Genomic DNA, 20,781 nt, shown 5'->3' on the forward strand with positions numbered 1-20,781 from the left:
CAGACATACTTAAATATGCAAGAGCTCAGAAAATGTCACCCACAAAACTTTTTTGAAAAACCCTACTTGGAAATATATACCATCCAACTGAGAAAATAGTTTAAGAATTATAGGGCATAGGGCCAGGCGTGGTGGCTCATGCCTGTAATCCCAGCACTTTGGGAAGGTTGGGCTAGGAGAATTGCTTTAGTCCAGGTGTTCAAGACCAGCCTGGGTAATACAGCAAAACCTCATCTCTACAAAAAATTAAAAAAAAAAATCACCCAGGTATTGTGGCACTCACCTGTAGACCTAGCTACTCAGGAGGCCAAGGTGGAAGGATCACTTGAGCCCAAGAGGCTGAAGGTGCAGTGAACTGTGATCATGCCACTGCACTCCAGCCTGGGTGACTGATGAGATCCTGACTAAAAAAAAAAAAAAAAAAAAAAAAAAAATTAATATGAAGATTGCATTATATTATAAAATTAATATAATGTAAAAATTAAATTATGAATGTAACGATTCCCATAAGAAATTGTTTCTCTCTCTCTTTTTTTAATGTAGAGATGAGGTTGCACTGTGTTGCCCAGGCTAGTCTTGAACTTTTGGGCTCAAACAATCCTCTTGCCTAAGCCTCCCAAAGTGCTGAGATTACAGGTATGAGTCACCACATCTGGCCGGAAGTTGTTTTTCTAAAAGGACAGAGTTATCTAAACTTTTCAAAACCAAGTCTGAGGGGAAGCTAAATTTTGAATAGACTTTTATAATTGGATTGAAAGTAAGCTGAAAAAGCTTAGAGGTGACCAGGTAACTGTTAATAGGCAAGTCTGCACATCCTCTGTTACTTGTGTGAGTGTATTAGTTTTATATTGATGTGAAACAAAATATTACTCCAAATCCATCACCAAGAAACAGCCATTGTTTGTATGTTACTATACTTCCTCCTGGTCTTTTTCAATATATCGATCAAAATTAAGATAAAATATTTGTAACTGATTAGTAGCCTGCATTTTAATTTGTCACCATATATAGAATCATAGATGTATTCAGAAAATAACCCAGATGTCCAAGAAAAATTAAGTATAACACCAGGGAGTGATGGTCATGGGGAACAAGATTCTGCTTACCACAGTGAGGTTTATGAAGATGGGACTAGGTATTAACAATGAAGACACAATTGCCTTTTTGGGGGGTGGATTTAGAGTGATTTTACCTTTTTAAAAATATTTTCTGTATTTTTAGTATTTTCTATGATGAGCATATATTATTTTCATGGTAAAAATTCAATATGTATTTTATCTCTGTGTAACTGTGACTCCAGGAGCAAAGAATCAGAAAATTATTAGCACAATATGAGCCTTTCTTCACAGTAGTAAACATCACTTGAGTAATGTCTAAGATTTCTTGCTTGTGAATTTTTTGGAACTAAACCGTAATATGAAAAAAGTATAGTGTTATGAGAATACTTCACTGCCAATTCAAGAACTGCTATGTTTCAGACTTGATCTCAGAAGGTGCTAATGCTTAGGCCAACCGGAGGGAGCCCCCAAAGGGTTTAAACTCTCTCACCACCCTGAGACTTTGTGTATGTACAATCTCAAATTTAATAAAAGTAGTTCACGTTGAGTCCAAATGTCACACTAACTGTGAAACTGACTAATAGCAAGAGTGTTTTTAGATGCCAGCTGTCGACAAGGACAGACACTACGTGCCAGTGATGGGAAAGCAGATGCTGTGCCATTATGTCCCTGCCAACAACATTTACACTCCATGTCAGGACTGACTGCAAGGGATAACTTTCTCCTCATGTATACATATAACATATGTGTTTGTTTTACCCAGACAAGCAAACAGTGCACACACATGGTCCCTGCAAACAGTTCACACTGACTTACTCTGTCAGGTACATACCAGCTTCAGATGTGTGAAAATTAATAATATACTGAAATATATGAGTGAGAGTTCATTCTTACTGAGTTAAAAAAATGTTATGAAACCACTAATAATAATAATACACTAATAATACACTTTAATAATCATAATACACAATAATAATAGACTAATAATATATTTTAAGACAGTTTTATTTTAAACTTTTAAGGTATTTCCTGGTTTTATTAGTTTTACTTTAATGTACTGTATAATATTTTTTCAATATTTTTATGAATACATGAAAATCAGTTGCATCTATATATGAGATGTAGAAATTTGTAATAATTTTCATTAGCTTAAAATTATCACTGTCATGATATCACATATTCCCCATGTTCTTTACTTCTGTTTCTTTTTTTTTTGTTACTTGATCTGTCAAAAGTTAAACGAGTTATATGATAAAAATCTCCCAATGACAGCTTTCTCATTAAATCCAAGGAGCAGCCTTTCCCTGTCATGTTTTTGGTACCTCTGCAGCATTCAACTGCTTCTTGGAAACAGTCTTCCGTCAGCTCCCCTTGCTGCATGCTCCCCTTGCTGCCATGCCTTCTGTGCCACCAGAGTAGATTGTTCTTTTTCTATGCATCCCTTAGAAGATGGTGTTTCCTCATGTTTGGTTCTAAATCTCCTTGCTCTCTCACTGTTTGCTCTTCGAGATCACTCACACCCACTCCCATGGAGTCCATCATCATGTCAACATAGCATTGTTTTCAAAATCCTCTCACTTGTCTTCTGAGCTCCAACTACCTGCCCAACTGCTTACTAAACATTTTTGCCTGTTTTGCAGTTACTTCAAAGTCATCACATCTAAAGCTGAACTTATCTCTTTCCTTCCAAAATCAGTTTTTGTCAATTAGTTCAATAAAGCAGTGAATTGCATATCCTTTTGCCTTATCTCACTACATTAATCCACATTCAATTTCAAATATCAGTTTCTGATCATTCAAATTCCAAAATTTCTCCCAGAGCCATTTAATTTTTACATCTTTAGTCTCTCTACTCTATTTAAACCACCATCATTTCTTTCCTGTGAGGGTGCAACAGTCTACTAATGGTTTTTCTGCCTATAATCTTACTTTTTTCCTTAGAATTCATGATTTATGTCGCAGGCTCACAAAATCTGATTGAAAATATTTAACATGGAGTTTTGCAGTAGGAGTTTTCTGGAGACAAAGTTATTTAATCACTTGAGAACTATACTGGAAATATATGTTGGAAAAGAAAGAGCATGCAAATAGTTCTGCTTTCAATTCAGTATAACATCTTCTTTTTGAGATAGTTAATCAGTTATTCAATAATTAGGATACATAATGTATTGGCTAGCATAATTGAGGCTAGCATAATTGAGGGAAATGGGAAGTGGTTTATTGTGAAGTAACTATAGGGGAAGGAATGTTTCAAGATTTTGAAAACAGCTCGGATATCCTATAAAAATGGTCTCTGTGTGTGAACGTTTGTGTGTATTTATATGTGAGTGTGTTTGCTTGTGTTTACAGTGCCTCAGGCTTTATGGTCTTTCAAGCTTGGGTTGAGTGCAGACAAGTTTTGTAGGTATTGCCAAATTACCACCAATAAAATGTTTATAGTTTGTTTTAATGCTACCATATATTTTATTTATGTTGAGTATTTTCTTCAAATTTTGTACTATTTCAAAGATTTGCTGTGTTCAGTCTACATTGAAATATGTCAGTTACCAGATAAAATGATGGTATGTATATAACTTAAGCTCTATGATATCTACAAAAGTTGTATTATATCATTATGTTCACATATGTATGTATGTATAGGAAAGATTTTGATGGCCAGATAGTATTGGCTTTATCAAAAAAGTATAAATTTTTAGGCCTGAAATGGTGTTTGAAAACCTGTCATGGTATAAAAGTTTTAAAGAAACACCTAGAAATTTTCCAGCAAAAATCAACCTCATAGCCAAACACACTCCCTAGGGAAAAATTAATTTGATTTATATAACATATTTTTTCTCCTGCACCTTTCATCTCTATACACAATTTTTATCATTAAGTGATGGATAAAGGGAGAAACTTGCTAGCATTTAGTGTTAGGAGTTTAGAAGGAAAGAATATGAAATTGCATAACAACAAACTTAAAGCCTTTATTAAATGACATGTAAAACAAATATGTATATTTGCACGTATTGCGTAGAAGAAACAATTTTGTGTCCAAAATATTTAAAGATATGAACCAAATGCTTTAGTATAAAAATATGGTAGTGTTTTAGATATGTAAACTCTAAATATAAAGCTTTATGGGCCACTTTGTGAGAATATACATGCTTTGTCCTGTTTATCAGTTTGCATATGTTGTATGTATTCTAGAGTAATGGTGATAAAATATTTTGTATCAATGATAATCATATATATTGTTCATTACTAATATTTAACATATTATTTTTTCTATATTTTAGAACTATAGTGAATGTATCTATGTAGGTACACGATATCCTAAATCTATTTCTTGAACATGGTATATGATTATAAATAAAAACATGGCCAGTAAGATGTTTTAAAAGCCCATCTTTGAAATAATAGGGGAATAGGTTAAAGAGATATGTTCTACATGTTTACTGAAATATTTTAGTATATTGCTGAATTGGTTGTCTAAGCAGTGAAGTCATGCAAAGCTATTCTGACAGATAATACTAAATTTCCTGACTTTGCACCTTATCTTAAAACATTTTGAGACCATCACTTAAACAATTATTTATTTTATTTCAAAATTATAGCACTCCAAGTCTTCAAGAATGCCTTTTTTATTTATTTTTATTTTTTTATTCGGGGCCTCACTCTGTTGCCTAGGCTGGAGTGCAGTGGCATTATCACAATGATCACAGCTCATGCAGCCTTGATTTACTGGACTCAGGTAATCCTTCTACCCAAACCTTCTGAATAGCTGGGACTACAGATGCACACCACCACACCCGGCTAATTTTTTGATTTTTGGTAGAGACAAGGTTTTGCTGTGTTTCCAAAGCTGGTCTCCAACTCCTGGACTCAAGCAATCTGCCTGCCTTGGCCTCCCAAAGTACTAGGATTACAGGCGTGAGCCATCGTGAGCCCAGCCGAAGAATGCCTTTTAAAAATATTAAAAGTGAACTGGGTTTGGTGGCTCAGCCTGTAATCCCAGCACTTTAGGAGGCCAAGGCGAGTGGATTGCCTGAGCCCATGGGTTCAAGACCCACCTGGGCAACTTGGCTAGACCTCGTCTCTACAATCAATTAAAAAAAAAATTAGCCAGGCATGGTAGTGCATGCCTATAGTTCCAGCTAGTTGGAAGGCTGAGGTAGAAGAATCGCCGGAGCCTAGCAAGCTGAGGCTGCAGTGGCCGGGAGAGTGCTACTGCACTCCAGTATGGGCAACAGAGTGAGAAGCCAACTCAACAACAACAACAACAAAAATTAAAGGTGTGTATGGAAAATTCTGTATCAGAGTCAGATATATTCAGGTAAACCCTGTTTCAAAAACATCCTCAGTATGCAAAAAGATATACTGTGGGAGTTGGTTACATGGTTACATAGTGATTCAGTCTGTCCATTTAGCATGATTTGACATTGTAAGATACAATTTATATAATTTTTAAAAATGACAAACTTTCCCTTTCACGGCCTGTAAGGCAGACATGATCTTATGCCTAATTCCTTCTCCAGCCTTGTCTTATGCCTTGTGTTCTTTGTCATGGCTGAAGCACATGCCTTTTGGGATGTCTGTTGACATTTGAATACTTGGATAAAACGAAGGCACACTGAAATTCTGTACTGACTTTAAAGAAACATTGATTAGTGGGAAAAGCAATAGGGAGCAGCTACTAGTTTAATCTCCTATTTATCAGAGAAACTTCACAGGTTTTTTTCTTTCTGTTTCTCGTTGCATTTCTTTCTCTATTTTGCTTGCTCTCTCTGAGAAAAACCAAGTCTTAAGGATCCAAAAAGATGCAATAAAAATAATAATAACAATAATAATAACATCAAGATCCTACTTTTGACTCATACCTGATGAGTGTTATTTCTTCTGTTCATTGTTCAAATGTAATATTGTTGCACAATTGGAATACCATGTACTGTGGCATTTATCATATAATGTGCATTTGTCCTATGGTCTCCTAGCATTGAGGGTGGATGCTGTGTGCCATTAAGTTCATAGTTATAGATTCTTGGTATCACTTAATGAGAGGCCCTGTGGAGTGCTTAGTATCACCAAGCTGGCAATAGAAATATGTGTCTGATTTTACTGTTTGGGTATTAAAATATTCCCCACAGGAAAGAATAAGGCAAAACTCACTCAGCAACCCCTTTTTTCCCCTAATGTGCCAAGATTTTATGTTTCAAATGGATGGTGTAGGGGAGAGTTTATTATAATGGTAAAATCACACAATTGGAATTATTATAAACCTGAGCTCAAAGTAATATGTTCACTACTTGGCACATACTTAAAATTTGTAGAAAAATACTCAATTTCCTGATTTTTTTTTTTAACTTCTTGGCTATATTATCATTTGTCTTTCTGGACTACTGTAGTGATTAAATAAGTGATCACAAAAGTCTAGCACTGAAGTCTATAGAGTTGTGTGTAAGGGGGGTGCAGCCCTGGGTTTGAAAACTGGCTTCCCCTACCGCATTCCCTGAAATGTGACATGGCACAATTTACCTAACTGCTCTAACCTTCAGTTTTGTCAACTGTAAAAAAAAAAAAAAAGAGAGAGAGACGACAAAATAATATATTCACATTGCTTTTGTGAGGTTTAAAATGAACTATTGGTGAAAAACATCTGTTGCCTAGATAGATGTACAGAGTGAACAATCTATTAGAGCTATTATTGTTGTTATTTCTCATCTCAGCTGAAAGTTGGTAGTGTCTCAGACACAAGTCTGAATCTGTAATTTATTTTAATCTTTTTTGGTCTACCAACCAAGCCTACCTCATAGATATGTTCAATATACCATGCCACAAACTCTCCATGGACAGAAAAGCAGGAAAGGCGTGCCTTCTGTCCACAAAACTGAGACTCTGATTTTGGAATAATATTCAGACTTCAGATTCATTAGGGCCTGCTAGGCAACATAAAAAGATGAACACGAACATGTCAATTTTGTTGTTTATATTATTCCTGGAATTTAGCACAATACCTAGCATATAATAAGCACTTGGCAATGTACCCTTTTTTCCCTAAGAACTCTTGAAATTGCTAGCAGAGGGCAACTGATCACATTGAGAAAATGGGAGAATTGTGTGAAAGGAAATACGAATTGGAGGATATTGTGTTGCCTGGGTTTATGAGGATGGGGGCTTAGACCAGAAATGGAAAAATATAAACAAACATATATATTTGAGCTTTAAAGGAGCTAAATCAACATTACTTGGTGGTAGATTTTCATTGGTGTAGGAAATAGTAGGTAAGCACTGACTTGGGGAGAGAAAGGGACACCTCATTGGTTCTGAGTTGAACCATTTAGGACTGTGTTATCTAATTGATAGGCATTTGCCGCATGTGACAGTTGAAACTTATTTAATTTTGGTAAAATTAATTGAAATTTAAAAGTCAGTTTCTTAGTCATCGTGGTTACATTCCAAGTCCCTAATAGCTACATGTGGCTAGTTGCTATTTTATTTTTATTTTTTTTTGAGTTGGACTCTCACTCAGTCACCCAGACTGGAGTGCAGTGGCTGCTCCTGGCCACCGCAGCCTCGACCTGCTGGGCTCTGGCGATCCTTCCACCTCAGCCTTCCAAGTAGCCGGAATTACAGGCATGCGCTACCACACCCGGCTGATTTTTGATTTATTGTAGAGAGGAGGTCTCGCTGCCCAGGCGGGTCTCGAACCCACAGGCTCAGGTGATCCACTCACCTCAGCCTCCCAAAGGTGCGGGATTACAGGCTGAGCCACCGAGCCCGGCTAGTTGCTATTTTAATAGCTAACACAGATACAGAACATTTCTGACATTACAGAGAATTCTATTGGACAGGATTTATCTTGAATAAATAGAAGTGGCATCTATACTTTTAAAAAGGAGCTGTAATGATATAAAAACCTCCTTTATTTTGGCCTACTGGAATTTACTGTAAGAAATAAAGAGGCTGGCATCAAACTTTTTACTTTACCCTTGAGGGCAAGATAGAAGTTTGGTGTCTGTTTTGTTTTGTGTTTTCCCCAGAGATTGAGTTATGTTTCTAATACAGAGTTCACTTAGCTTTAGTTGTTTAAAGCATGGGCTTTATTTTGGATTGAATTGTGCCCCCCACACAGACAACAAATTCTATGCCAAAGCCCTAACCCTGGTACTACAGAATACGACCAGTTTTGGAGACAGGACCTTTAAAGAGGCGATTAAATTTTTTTTTTTTTTTTTTTTGAGTTGTAGTCTCACTCCGTCGCCCAGACTGGAGTGCAGTGACCGCTCCCAGTCACCGCAGCCTTGACCTGCTGGGCTCCAGCTATCCTTCTGCCTCAGCCTTCCGAGTAGCTGGAACTACAGGTGCACACTACCACGCCCGACTAATTTTTTGATTTATTGTAGAGATGAGGTCTCGTCAAGTTGCCCAGGCGGGTCTCAAACCCACGGGCTCAGGCAATCCACTCACCTCAGCCTCCCAAAGCGCTGGGATTACAGGCTGAGCCACCGAGCCCGGCTACGATTACATTTTTTAAAAGAGGCCATTTGGGTGGCCCTAATTCAGTCCTGCCGGTGTCCATGTAAGAAGAGGAAATTTGGAAAGACCAATACCAGGGGATATACATACACAGGAAAAAGAATGGGAGGACAGAGTGAGTATCTGCAAGCCAAATAGAGAAATCTCAGAAGAAACTAACCCTGTTAAAACCTGCTACCCTTGAACTTGTAGCCTCCAGAACTCTGTGAAAAAAATTTCTAAGATTTGAGCCACCAAGTCTGTGATATTTTATGCCAATCTTAGCAAACTCGTACATAAATATTTGTTAAATAAATACCAAAAGAATGTTGCGTTGGTTGACTTTTCAGTAGTTACGAAGTTCATACCTGAGAAAACAATTTGAATCAGTTCTGTTGAGCTGGTGGAATTTTGTTACATTCAGATGAGTCCTTCAGTTGAGAGCTTCTAATCTTGTTCTCCTAGTCACCTATTCAGGAATACTTTTTTGGTTGTTATAAAAGTATACTCGCCAGGAATAAAAATAAAAAAGAAAATAGAAGCCTATTTTCCCAAGATTTGCGTGCAAGTACTGATTTTGCCATTTACTAGCCATGTTACTAGCATTGAACAAGTTACTTTACTTCTCAGTCATCTGTCTAGAGTTCAAAAGAATATTCCATAATGATGGAAATGTTCTATACTGCACTGTCCCCTACAACAGCCATGTGACTACTGAGCATTTGAAATGTGCCTAGTACTACTGAATTTTTTATTTTTAATTTTGTTTATTTGGTCTGGAGCAATGACTTCTGAGGATTGTAGTTAGAACCAAATGAAGAGATAAATTTACACAAAGGTAACCCTGATGATCAAAAGGGAGAGATAGCAATTGACACCTGGAAAGTCTTATGGTGTCTATCAACTAGACAGACATGATACAGAGCTTCCAGTGGAGTCTCCTGAATTTCATCTACTGATAAAACTTAACTGGGCAATCCTCCCTCCAGGCCCAGAGGTAGGAATTTTAAGAAATAGTATCCAGAAATGTTTGTAATTTCTGAAAGTATGGGCAGGAATAATAAAAAGGTGGTGGGAGTGCTGGCATACTTTCTTGCTTTAACAGCCTTTCAGGTTCAGTTTGTAATTTCCATGCCTACTTAGAATAAAAGAGCATGTAATTGATATAGGTGGATTTGGGAGAAATCTTCACACAATGCAGTGTACCACTGCTTTAAACCTAAGTAGAACACTGAATTTTAAAATATTTTTTTAAAATGCTGATTGTGTTTCATAACTTTAAAACAAACTACCAAGGGTAAGCAAGACATTATTTAGAAGTAAATAAGCAATTCAACCTTACCAAGAATAGTAAATAAACTTTTAGTCTGGAATAAAACATACTTATTATTTGTCATTTTTCTAATGCAGTTACCTAAAATTAAATTATAGAATCAGTCTGTTTATCAAATACAAATAGATTCTGTGATTACAACTAAATCTTATAATAACTGTGTTCCAATTCTTAGTCTTTGCATATAACTTGAAGCTTTATTGAGTATATAGTACAATGAGAACTTATTTTATCTTTAAAAAATTCAGAATGAATGACCACCCAGAATATTCAGGGTTTTTTTTAGCAAAATAATGGGTCATGCTTTGGAACATTAACCACATTGTCATTTATAAAAATGCGTTAAAAATAAGCCTGTGATTTATGGATGAAAATTTTATCTATGCATGGGTTGAAGCAGCAGACATTTCGAATTGTCAGCAGAATATACTGTGAAACTTGACATCCACTTGAACTTTGCTTAGTTTTATGGTGTCACCCAACCACTTATGAAATTGAAGCCAGCCACCAGTCATTTATGTGGTCTATTCTTCACTGACTTTTTAGTATTTAATTTTTTTCCTCGTGAATAAATCTTTTATGACTTCTTTTAAGTTTGATTTAAGGTTCTAATTTTGCTTAATGAATGAAAGCAGCTTGGTTGTTAAGCTTTTTCCCCATATACACCACATGTAGTTTTACTGTGTGACAACTACCAAAAACTTCTATTCAAATTGTCTAGCTATTTGTATTCTACCAAATAGTATTATAGAGCTCACTGTGGGAAAATATTTCTATTTACTTATACTATACCAACCTCAAATAACATCTTTATGTTTCTCTTACTGGGTCATATTCTTTGGTGTGTAAATTTTTATCAGACGATTTGTTTCTTACTACTGTTTTTTAAATGAATTAACTGTTATTTTCAAGTACTCTGTATTACAATAATTGCTTTTCATAATTTCAGAAACTTTTGAATTTATATGCCCAGATTTTTAAAGTTTACCATTTTGGTCCATGCTTCTAATAAAATAGATGCTCCTACATGGCCTTAGAACTAGAGAGATTTTTTTGCCTGTTTGTTAGAGAAGTTGAGCATTTCTATGGCCATTTTTCTTTTGAAGAAGTCAGGGGTGTAATTGTAAAATGAGATAGGAGGGATAAAAGACCACTAAAGATCCTAAAGTATATTCTAGATTTTTTTCCCTCTCATTCTTCTCCCACCACCACCAACCAGGTCCCCTCCCTCTCCCATCTTCTTACTCACTAAGCAAAGAGAAATCTTAGTGATAGAGTTTTTGTGTAGTTAGTCCTAAACACTATCGTGTGTGTGTGTGTGTGTGTGTGTGTCTGTGTGTATGATTTATTGTAAGGAGTTGGCTCACATCATTATGGAAACTGAAAAGTCCCAAGATTTGCAGGGTGAGTATGCAATCTGGAGTACCAGTAGTGTCAAGTATTGTTCTAAAGATCAGCAGACCCGAGACTCAGAAAGAGCCAGTGTATCCATCTGAGTCCAAACGCAGGTAAAAGCCAGGCTCTGACCAAAGGCAGTCAAGAAGGAGAATTCTCCTTTACTTGGGGGAGTGTCAGCCTCTTTATTCTGTTAAGTGACATTCATCTTATTGAATGAAACCCACCCAAATTAAAGAAGAAAATGGACCTTACTCTTCTACCAATTCAAATGTTAATCTCATTAAAAAATACCCTTACAGAAACACCCAGGATGATGTTTGACCAAATATCTGGACACCTGGTGACCCAGCCAAGTTGACACATAAACTATCACAGCAAGAAATGATATATGAAGATAAAATTTTCAAATCTTTCTCTATCCCTAAAAAAGACTTGCCTGACCTAGGATTACAGACCTAGATCATACCAAGGTTAGGAGACTCAACAACGTCTCATTTCTTCATGGTAACCAGGGCAGAGCTCAGTACTCTAGTGTGGGGTTAATATGTATTCTGACTTAATATCAAATTGAAAAAAAATCTAAGAGTCATAATCTGCAAGCAAACTTTTTATTCATTCAGTCAACAAGCTTATGATGAACACTTACCATAGGTAGGGGACTGTGGTAGGACAAATAAATGAAGAAAGAAAATTTCTGCCGCTCACAGGCTCAGAGCACATTTGTCCCCTATTGGAATTCCCCGTTGAATACATCATCAGTGGGCTATAAAACTATGTTTTAAATAGAAGTTGAAATTTGTCCTGTTCTTGCTATTTTCTGTTTTGATGGTCTTATATCTTTATATATATATATATTTTTAGCAGCAGGGGATTTTTAAAATTTTCCAAACATAATTGTACCCAGAATTCCATTATAAATTAAAGAGATATAGTTGGAGCTAGTGGGTGGGTGGAGTAAAGAAAAGAGCTTGCCTGTTCATTTACTTGCTCAACTTTGTCTTATACTTTTCCCAGTTCCTGTAGCCACAGCACCTCCAGGGATGTAAGGAATAAAATTTACAAACCACCTATCTACTTAATATTCTTTCCAATGTTTTATGCATTATAATGTAAAAAATTTTGAAGTAGTTTTGGTTATTTTTCTCTTAGTTCCTCTATGACTCATTCTATGTTGAATTATTTCGCTTCATTCTTCAGAGAGCTGTTTTGTTTTTTAATCTTATTTTTTCTTCAGGGACTCAATAGTTTGTGTTTCAAACATGCTATATGATTACTAATGTGTTCCACATTGTGGAAAGTTCAGAAGATCATAATGACCTCCAGAAACTTGCAATTTTATTGAAAAGAAAAAACATGTGTTTTTGAAATATTTGGACAAGGCCAAAAAAATATATAGACAAAAGTACTTCATAAGGTTATTTCTAGAGATCTGTAAGAATATATCATCTAGTATCAAGAATGTTATACTTTGCAGTTGGAATACCAAGACTCATAGGAACCTAGGTATTTCTCATATAGCCTTAGCAATTATATGTCTCTTTTGGAGATGTATTGTATATGATTTGCCTTTTATTTTTGTAGTCACCAGAGGAAATGGGACAGATGGTAGTAAGTGACAAAAAGTAATGTGTAAGAGTCCTAAGTGTATTAATATTTTAATATTTAGTGTTTTCTTCCTGATTTCTTTTGTCTACCTGTTTTACTCTTGAGGATTTGGGAGGAGTTGAAGACAGGCTAGAAGATTTATTTTAGAGACAGAACTCTAGTGCGAGTAAAGTAATGAATTCGTGAGATTGTATGCATTTAGCAGAGGGGTGGACTTTCCAGAAAGAATTATTTCATTGTTGTTGCCAAGTAATAACTTATTTCAGTTATTTTGAAAGTAAAAACTGTTCTTACCAAGAGTAAAATAAGAATGTTTCCTGATAGGGAAAAGGGTATTTTTACTATTATTATTGTTGTTTATTTATTTATTTTGAGCTAGAATTTCACTCAGTTGCCCAGGCTGGAGTGTAGTGGCATGCTCACTAGCACCGCAGTCTTGACCTGCTGGTCTCAGCTGATCCTTCCACATCAACCTTCCAAGTTGCTGGAACTACAGGCGTGCGCCTCCATGACCGGCTAATTTTTCTTGATTCACTGTAGAGACGAGGTCTCACCAAGTTGCCCAGACTGGTCTCGAACCCCTGGACTCAGGCAATCCTCTCACTTTGGCCTCCCAAAGTGCTGGGATTACAGGCTTGAGCCACTGCACTTAGCCAGAAAAGGGTATTTAAAAAAATATTTTCTATGAATAAAAAATGCATTTTTGCAGCTAAGCTCCTTTGCCATCCATTCCAAAGACATGCAACTATTTAACTGTAATATTAATGCCAGATTGCTCTTCATATCAATGATGCAGCATGCAGAAATTGGCCCATAAGGCTATGCTATCTTTGGGTCTTATAATGCAGGACACAATTATGCACTTGAACATATTTTAGAAAAAATCAGTTATCATATAGTAACTAGTAGGCATGCCATTCAGACTAAAATACAGAAGTCAAAAAATCCCAAATTATAACTTATCCTTTGTTCAGGTTTAGCTTTTATAGTACATGGAAATTTATAAATGTAGTTCAGGGCTGGGTACAGTGGCTCATACCTATAATCCCAGCACTTTGGAAGGCAGAGACGAGAGGATTGCCTGAACCCAGAGGTTTGAATCCATCCTGGGCATCTTGGCAAGATGTTGTCTTTACAACAAATCAAAAAATTAGCCAAGGGTGGTGGTGCACACCTTTAGTTCCAGATACTTGGAAGGCTGAAGCAGAAGGATTGCCTTAACCCAGCAGGTTGAGGCTGCAGTGGCTGTGAGCATGTTACTGTGCTCCAGCCTGGGTGACAGAGCAAGACTCTGACTCAAAAAATAAAAAATGTAGTTCAGTAAGTCAGTACTCCAGGTTTTGAATCCCACCCACTCAACATATGTCTGTTAAGTACACTCTGTTTGTTCTTTGTTGTTCTTTTTCTTGCTGCTTGTCTTGTGTTTATTTGTTCTAAAGAAGAGACTTTACATGGGATAAGGGAAGAGTGGGCATGGGGATTAAGTCTGGAAGCTTGAGCATATTCTAGTGACTCTGAGACTAGTGCGCTGTTTCACCTAGGCTTCTCCATCTGTGAAGCAAGAGGTTTCTGATTATTCTTTGCACTTTCTTCCAACTGTAACATTCTATGAATTTATAGTAGTCATTTTTTATAACAATGTTATAAAGGATGTATTAATCATGTTATCCTGTAGCTTGGATATTTTGATATTTTGAGAATGAAAGAGGATGCTAATAATGACCATGGAAAAATAGGTATAAACTGGTATATATGGCTGCTGCACTTCTAACATATATTGGTACAGTGACAAACACTGGGAAAAATAAGTAATATAGCACATACGTCTACATACACAAAAAGCCTTTTTCATCTATGCATGTAAAGAACTGTTTCCTTTGAAGTATATTTTAATCCACTTACCATTAAGATTTTTCGTCTAGTGCTTAACTAGCCACTAATCATTCCCTTTATATACATTTATATAAAAATGTTAAATGATTATATATAAATAATATGTTAACCAGTCACAAATCATATACAGAGGGTGTCAAAAATGTATCCATATTTTAAAAAGAAAAAAACTGTATTAAAATTATAATGCTCAATATATGCTGATAACAAAAGAGAAATACATGTCATGTTTGACTTCTGCAATTACAAGAGGTACTCAAAGTGGCTACCATCAGCATTCAGACACTTCTGATTAGGGCTAACTAAAAGTAATACATAGATAACTTCTCTTAAGATACAATTTTAATGCAGTTTTTTTCTTTCTTAAAGTGTGTATATATTTTTGGAACCCTTTGTGTGTGTGTGTGTGTGTGTGTGTGTGTGTGTGTGTGTGTGTGTGTGTGTGTGTGTGTGTGTGTGTATAATGTTATTCTCTCAAGTCATTAGTGGAAAAGTGTCAAGAGGGGTCCATTCAAGAAGGGCATCGCAAAAGATCCAGAATGTGTTACAAGTCCTTGGATATATGACCAAGGAGCGCCAGTGGGGTTGAAAGCATCTGTGATGAGAAACAAAACTGCTGTGTTGTGTGGAGTCTTTGGGAAATGTAAACAGCAAAGTTTTAGTGCAGACCTTTAGAATTTTGGAATGTACTAGAGCCTTCTACGTGAGCGAGCTGCTTCTCATTTGAAAAATATCTCCTGGTGTGATACTGGACTCTGATAGAGACTGAACTGCTGATGATAGAACTAAAGGAACTCTGAGTGACTCATTGTGAACTAGATATTGATTTGATCTCATTTTATGGTAAAGGAATAATATATTAGATAGGAGTGATACATTTGGAACTGAACTCAAGCAGATACAGAAGGTATGAGCGCATTACATCACAAAAAGGTGACTCTGTCTCATGTCACCTACTCTACTGCACTGATGGTTTTCTCTCATCTCACATCTATACTCACAGGAGTTCTCTTATATCTAATTCATGGAGGAGGAAAGAACTCAAACTGGTATAAAGATAAGTCAGCCTGATATGTTGAGTGGGCCTTATGGCCAATAGTGAAGCTGCCAGGCGTGGCTCGTGCCTCCACCCTAGCACTTTGGGAGGCAAAGGCGGGAGGGTCACTTAAGGTCAGGCATTTGAGACTAACCTGGGCAACAGAGTGAGATCTTGTTCCTACAGAAGTAATTTTTTGTGCTTCCTTTTCCCTGTCAAAAAAAAAAAAATAGTGAAGGAAATTTACCCAATGAGCAAGTTGTTTACTTTTTCTTCCCCTTATTAGGAGAAAGAGATAGAGAGAGATGCCTTGAGGTACAGATATACATGGAACATTGGCAGAGTTAATATCCTCATGGGCCTGGAAGAAGTCAAACTAGAAAATTGAATACAAGATATGTGAGCAAGACAGATGTGAACGGGTCTAAAGGAGTGAGCACAAAGTGTCTATGCCTCAAAAATTTTCTGCTTGTCAGACAGTAAATACTGTAGAGCAGTGGCCCCCAACCTTTTTGGCATCAAGAACTGGTTTTGTGGAAGACAGTTTTTCCACAGATGAGGGCAGTGGTGGAAATCATCAGGCATTGTATTCTCATAAGGAGCACACAACCCAGATCCCTCACATATGCAGTACACATATGGTTCATGCTCCTTTGAGAATCTAATGCCGCTGCTGATCTGACAGAAGGTGGAACTCCTCTTGTTTGCTGCTCAATCCTTCTGTGTGACCCAATTCCTAACTGGCCACGGATCAGTACCAGTCTATGGACTGGGAGTTGGAGACTTCTGCTTCAGAGGAAGCTGTCTACTACCAAGTGAACATCATCACCTATATAGTGGATACTAACTAGCCTCCTTTCTCATCTACCCCAGGATTTATGCAACAGACTCAGGAAGAGAATGACTTTGGTGACAGAAACAGAGACTATGCATTGGCCCAGGGACATGGCCTCCCCCTCCAAGGCTAATATAGCTATTGTCACTCATAACTGTTAAATGCCAGAAACAGAATGATAACGAGTGCTAATATTATACCATCTGTCCATGGTACCATAGAGACCCAACAGCTGTTTGGTGTCAGGCCAGTTAAGTGGAATCCTTTCCACCTTGGAGGGGATAGCAATTTATCCTCGGTGGGTGAAATAATAGTCTAGATAAGTATTTACTTTTTCTCTCAAATGTCAAATGTCATGGCTGGCACCTATGTTGACACGACTGGCACTATGGCTTACAGAATGCCTGATCAAATGATATAGTGCCCCATATAACATTGCTCCTACTAGGGACATGTACTACCATATCCAAGAAAGTGTCACAGTGAGCTTACAATCACTACATGCTCCATCACCCAAAGGCTGTAGACTTGATAGAAGAGTGGAATAATATTAGTCGTGGAAAGCTCAGCTAAGGAACCAGTATGGAAAAAATAAAAATAAATAACAACAAAAAAACCTAAAAACTTAGAATTGGAGTACTTTCCTCTAGGATGAAGTATATATGTTAAACTTATAGCTGATATGCTGTGTTCCTTATAGCTAGAACCCACAGTTTTGGAATAAGGGTGAGCCCCTCTTATAATCAGTAGCAGTGACCTACTTCTAGCATTTGCATTTTCTTTCTCTACAACCTTGTACTTTGTCAGTTAGAATCCTAGTTCTTGTGGCAGAGGCCACAAGAGGCATTGGTTCTCCAATGGCTACCCAGAGGGTATAGATCATAAAACCATAAAAGCAGAAGAGAATGGTAAGCACCTGGAATATAAATGTCCCTTTCTCCATCTAATAACCTTTTCCAAGGTGCAAAGATTTCATATGACTTCTCTGGAGTAGCTCAGGGGTCCCCAACCCCAGGGCTGTGGACAGCTATGAGTCCATGGCCTGTTAGAAACTGGGCCACACAGCAGGAGGTGAGTGACAGGCAGGAGGAGGTCCAACTTCTGCCAGATCAGTGGTGGCATTAGATTTTCATAAGAGCAAAAATCCTATTGCATGTGAAGGATCTAGTTTGCACACTCCTTATGGGAATCTAATGTTGGATATTCCCAATGCATGCATCCCCTGCATCTGTGGAAAAAAATTGTCTTCCATGAAAGCAGTCCCTGATACCAAAAAGATTGGGGACTGCTGCTCTACAGGACCAAAAAACAGTAATTTCCTTGTGAAGTTTTGTCTAGCCCAGTAATGTACTAACTTGTGTCTGCTTTGTTCTGTTCCCTCTATCACTTCTCTTTTTACCACCCTGTTATTGACCTAGACTTTCTTGATCTCAGGCTCTGCTTTCTAGAAAGCCTGAATTGAGATACTGAGCAAGGTTTTCAATCTAAGAAACCTTAGATTTGTCTGAGTGACAAATTAAAATATAATTAGGACTAAATAGTCCTAGCCTTTCTGATTGGAATATTATTTTGGTGTACCAGACTATCTTCTCTCCTCATCTATTTCAATATAGTAATGCACCTCTCTCTTTATCCACTTTGATGAAATGAATGTACCTGTTAATTTCTTTTATTTATTTATTTATTTATTTGAAGTAATAATGGCTCTCTTACTCTTTCCCCTTTTATTTTACCACTTTTTCATTACTCTCCTCTGGTTTATTGCACTTTTATTTTACAGTTTCTCTATATTTGAGCTTTTCTCAATGTAAAGAGAGTGTGTTAGAATTTTAGTTTGTTTTTTTCAGAAAGTGTACCATTTTTATTGTCAATTCATACAAACAGGTTCATCAGTGTATCCATCTATATAAATCGTGGCATATTGGTAGAGTGTGACAAATTTTAAACAACAGTTATGGACTTCTCAGAGCTTATGTTAAGTCACTTCCCACAGAATACTAAACTTTGATCACATTTTGTCAAACTTCTCTTAGGCAAGGTGGTATATACCACCTAGGGATCCCACAATGTAGCCAAGGGCTCCACTATCACCCTTGCTCTCCTCCCTCACCATGTCCCTTTTAATTATTCTTACTGAGAAGTATTTAGAGACAGCATAAATTGTAAAACCATGGGGCATCCATTAGTATTCTCAGGAATATTTAGCTAAGATTTGTATTATAACTATATATTGGAAGCAAAGCTTGAAACTGAACAATTAAGTTGACCTATATTCACATTTGCTATCTCTCTCCAATTTGACTGAATTACTCAGGTTCTTCTAGACTCTTGGAATTATTTGCTTGCTTTAGTTGTTGCTGAATTTGAATATTCTGCTATTTGAGTACAGAGAACTTGACTCCCTAATTCTTCAACCTTCTCTTTGTTGCCCCTTGGGTCATGAATTCTTTTTACTCTCATTGTTTACTGATTTATTACTTTTTCTCCCTGGAATTCTGTGTCATAAAAGTGAATCTCTGGACAAGTTGAGGATGAGATTAATGTTCACAAAACTTGTGAAGCCCTCTAATGAAAGATGTAACAATCCTACATCGCACTCTCACTGAAACAAAACAAAGGCAGCTACAAACATTTGAGAGCAAGTCACATTTTTTCACATCATCTATTATTCTTGCATTTAACAGAATGTTAAAGATTCTACATCTTCTGAATTTATTAGCTTGGTATTTAGCATGTTTCACGGCCAAAATAGCAAAGAAGGTTCATCATGACTGGTTAACCTCACGAAAATGTTATTGGTAAAGGTTACAGAAATGAATAAGAGATGTAACCAAGCAGCATATTAGACCATTTATCCCTATAATTTAAAAAAGGCTTTCTGATTATTTGAACTAACTTGGCTACAGATTTAGATAAAAGTTAATAACTAAAACCTAAATGACATAGTTAGCTCTTCCTTTTGATAAAGAGGGTACAATACCTAACCCTCTTGAGAAAAACTCAGGTCAATAAAACTATACCTGAAAATACCATTTATTTATTATTTAGACTTTTGTTTTTTAAAAAATTCAGTTATATTTTAGGAAAACTGGATTAACTAAGTATCTTGTGTTTTTTTCAGACACAGTCAGTTAGCCCTTCCCACATTTTTTGTGGATAGTTGGAGCCTAAAACTTAGCCATCTTTGTATTGAGATTTTAGTATTTGCTTTTTAACTGAATGTCTCCCTATAAATATAGGATGTAAGTCTGGCATCTTTGTGAAAATTTTATCAGGGATTTTAACCTTTATTCTGGTCCTTTGACATGTTTATATTTGTGTGATCTAAACTGCTCATATATTTTTGTGTTACTTTTTTTTTTTTAATTTTAAGCTAATTAGATCATAGAACTTTCCTAAGAAGAATGGTGAAACAATTTCTTATTATAATAGCTTGACAACTCTGGCTAAGGGTTATGTGTCTATGGATTTAAGATAAAAATAGTTTCTCCTCTTTTTTATTCTTAACAGAAACCAGGAGATAAAAGAACTTGGTGAACTTTCTCCACATTGGGACAATCTGCGAAAAAATGTCCTTACTCACTGTGATCAAATGGTGAATATGTACCAAGACATTCTGACAGAACTAAGCAAGGAAACAGGTATAAAATCAATAACTTTACTTACACAGAATTGCATTTCATGTGTGCAATGTGAAAATAATAAACATTGTTTTATGGAGATAGAAGATTCAAAGGCAAAATAATAATAATACGTCTAACTCTAACATTTTGAAATAGGGAAAAAAACTCATGGTATTATTATAAGAATAACTGAGATTTTTAAAAGTTGAATTTCTTATTTAAAAAAAGCAACAAAGTAACTCATAAATACCATTTTTCTTTATGAAGTTCTTATAGTATTTTGTCAAATGCATCTTTTAACACACATTTATTTATATATTTTTTCTAATAATGCTTAATAATTTTTTCATCTAGGGTCCTCTTTCAAATCAAGCAGCAGCAAAGGAGAGAAAACATTAGAATTTGTTCCAGTAAATCTACATCTGCAAAGAATGCATGTACATAGCCCTCATTTGAAAGGTATTATCTTATAATTATTTTTAAAATGGCAAATTATGTTACAGTTG

General features: G+C 36.2%; 1 protein-coding gene across 1 annotated transcript in view; it reads left to right on the plus strand.

Annotated features, from left to right (window-relative positions):
• The window catches only part of INPP4B (inositol polyphosphate-4-phosphatase type II B), a 433,157-nt gene that overhangs the window by 226,342 nt on the left and 186,034 nt on the right, over positions 1-20,781 (plus strand). Inside the window, exons 11-12 of the mRNA XM_008060793.1 lie at positions 20,163-20,293; positions 20,630-20,734. Coding sequence (XP_008058984.1) covers positions 20,163-20,293; positions 20,630-20,734 — 236 coding nt within the window. The remainder of the gene's footprint in view (positions 1-20,162; positions 20,294-20,629; positions 20,735-20,781) is intronic.

Source organism: Carlito syrichta, unplaced genomic scaffold (genome assembly GCF_000164805.1).
Source record: "Carlito syrichta isolate Samal-C Ts95f unplaced genomic scaffold, Tarsius_syrichta-2.0.1 Scaffold304734, whole genome shotgun sequence".
NCBI classification, from domain to species: domain Eukaryota; kingdom Metazoa; phylum Chordata; class Mammalia; order Primates; family Tarsiidae; genus Carlito; species Carlito syrichta.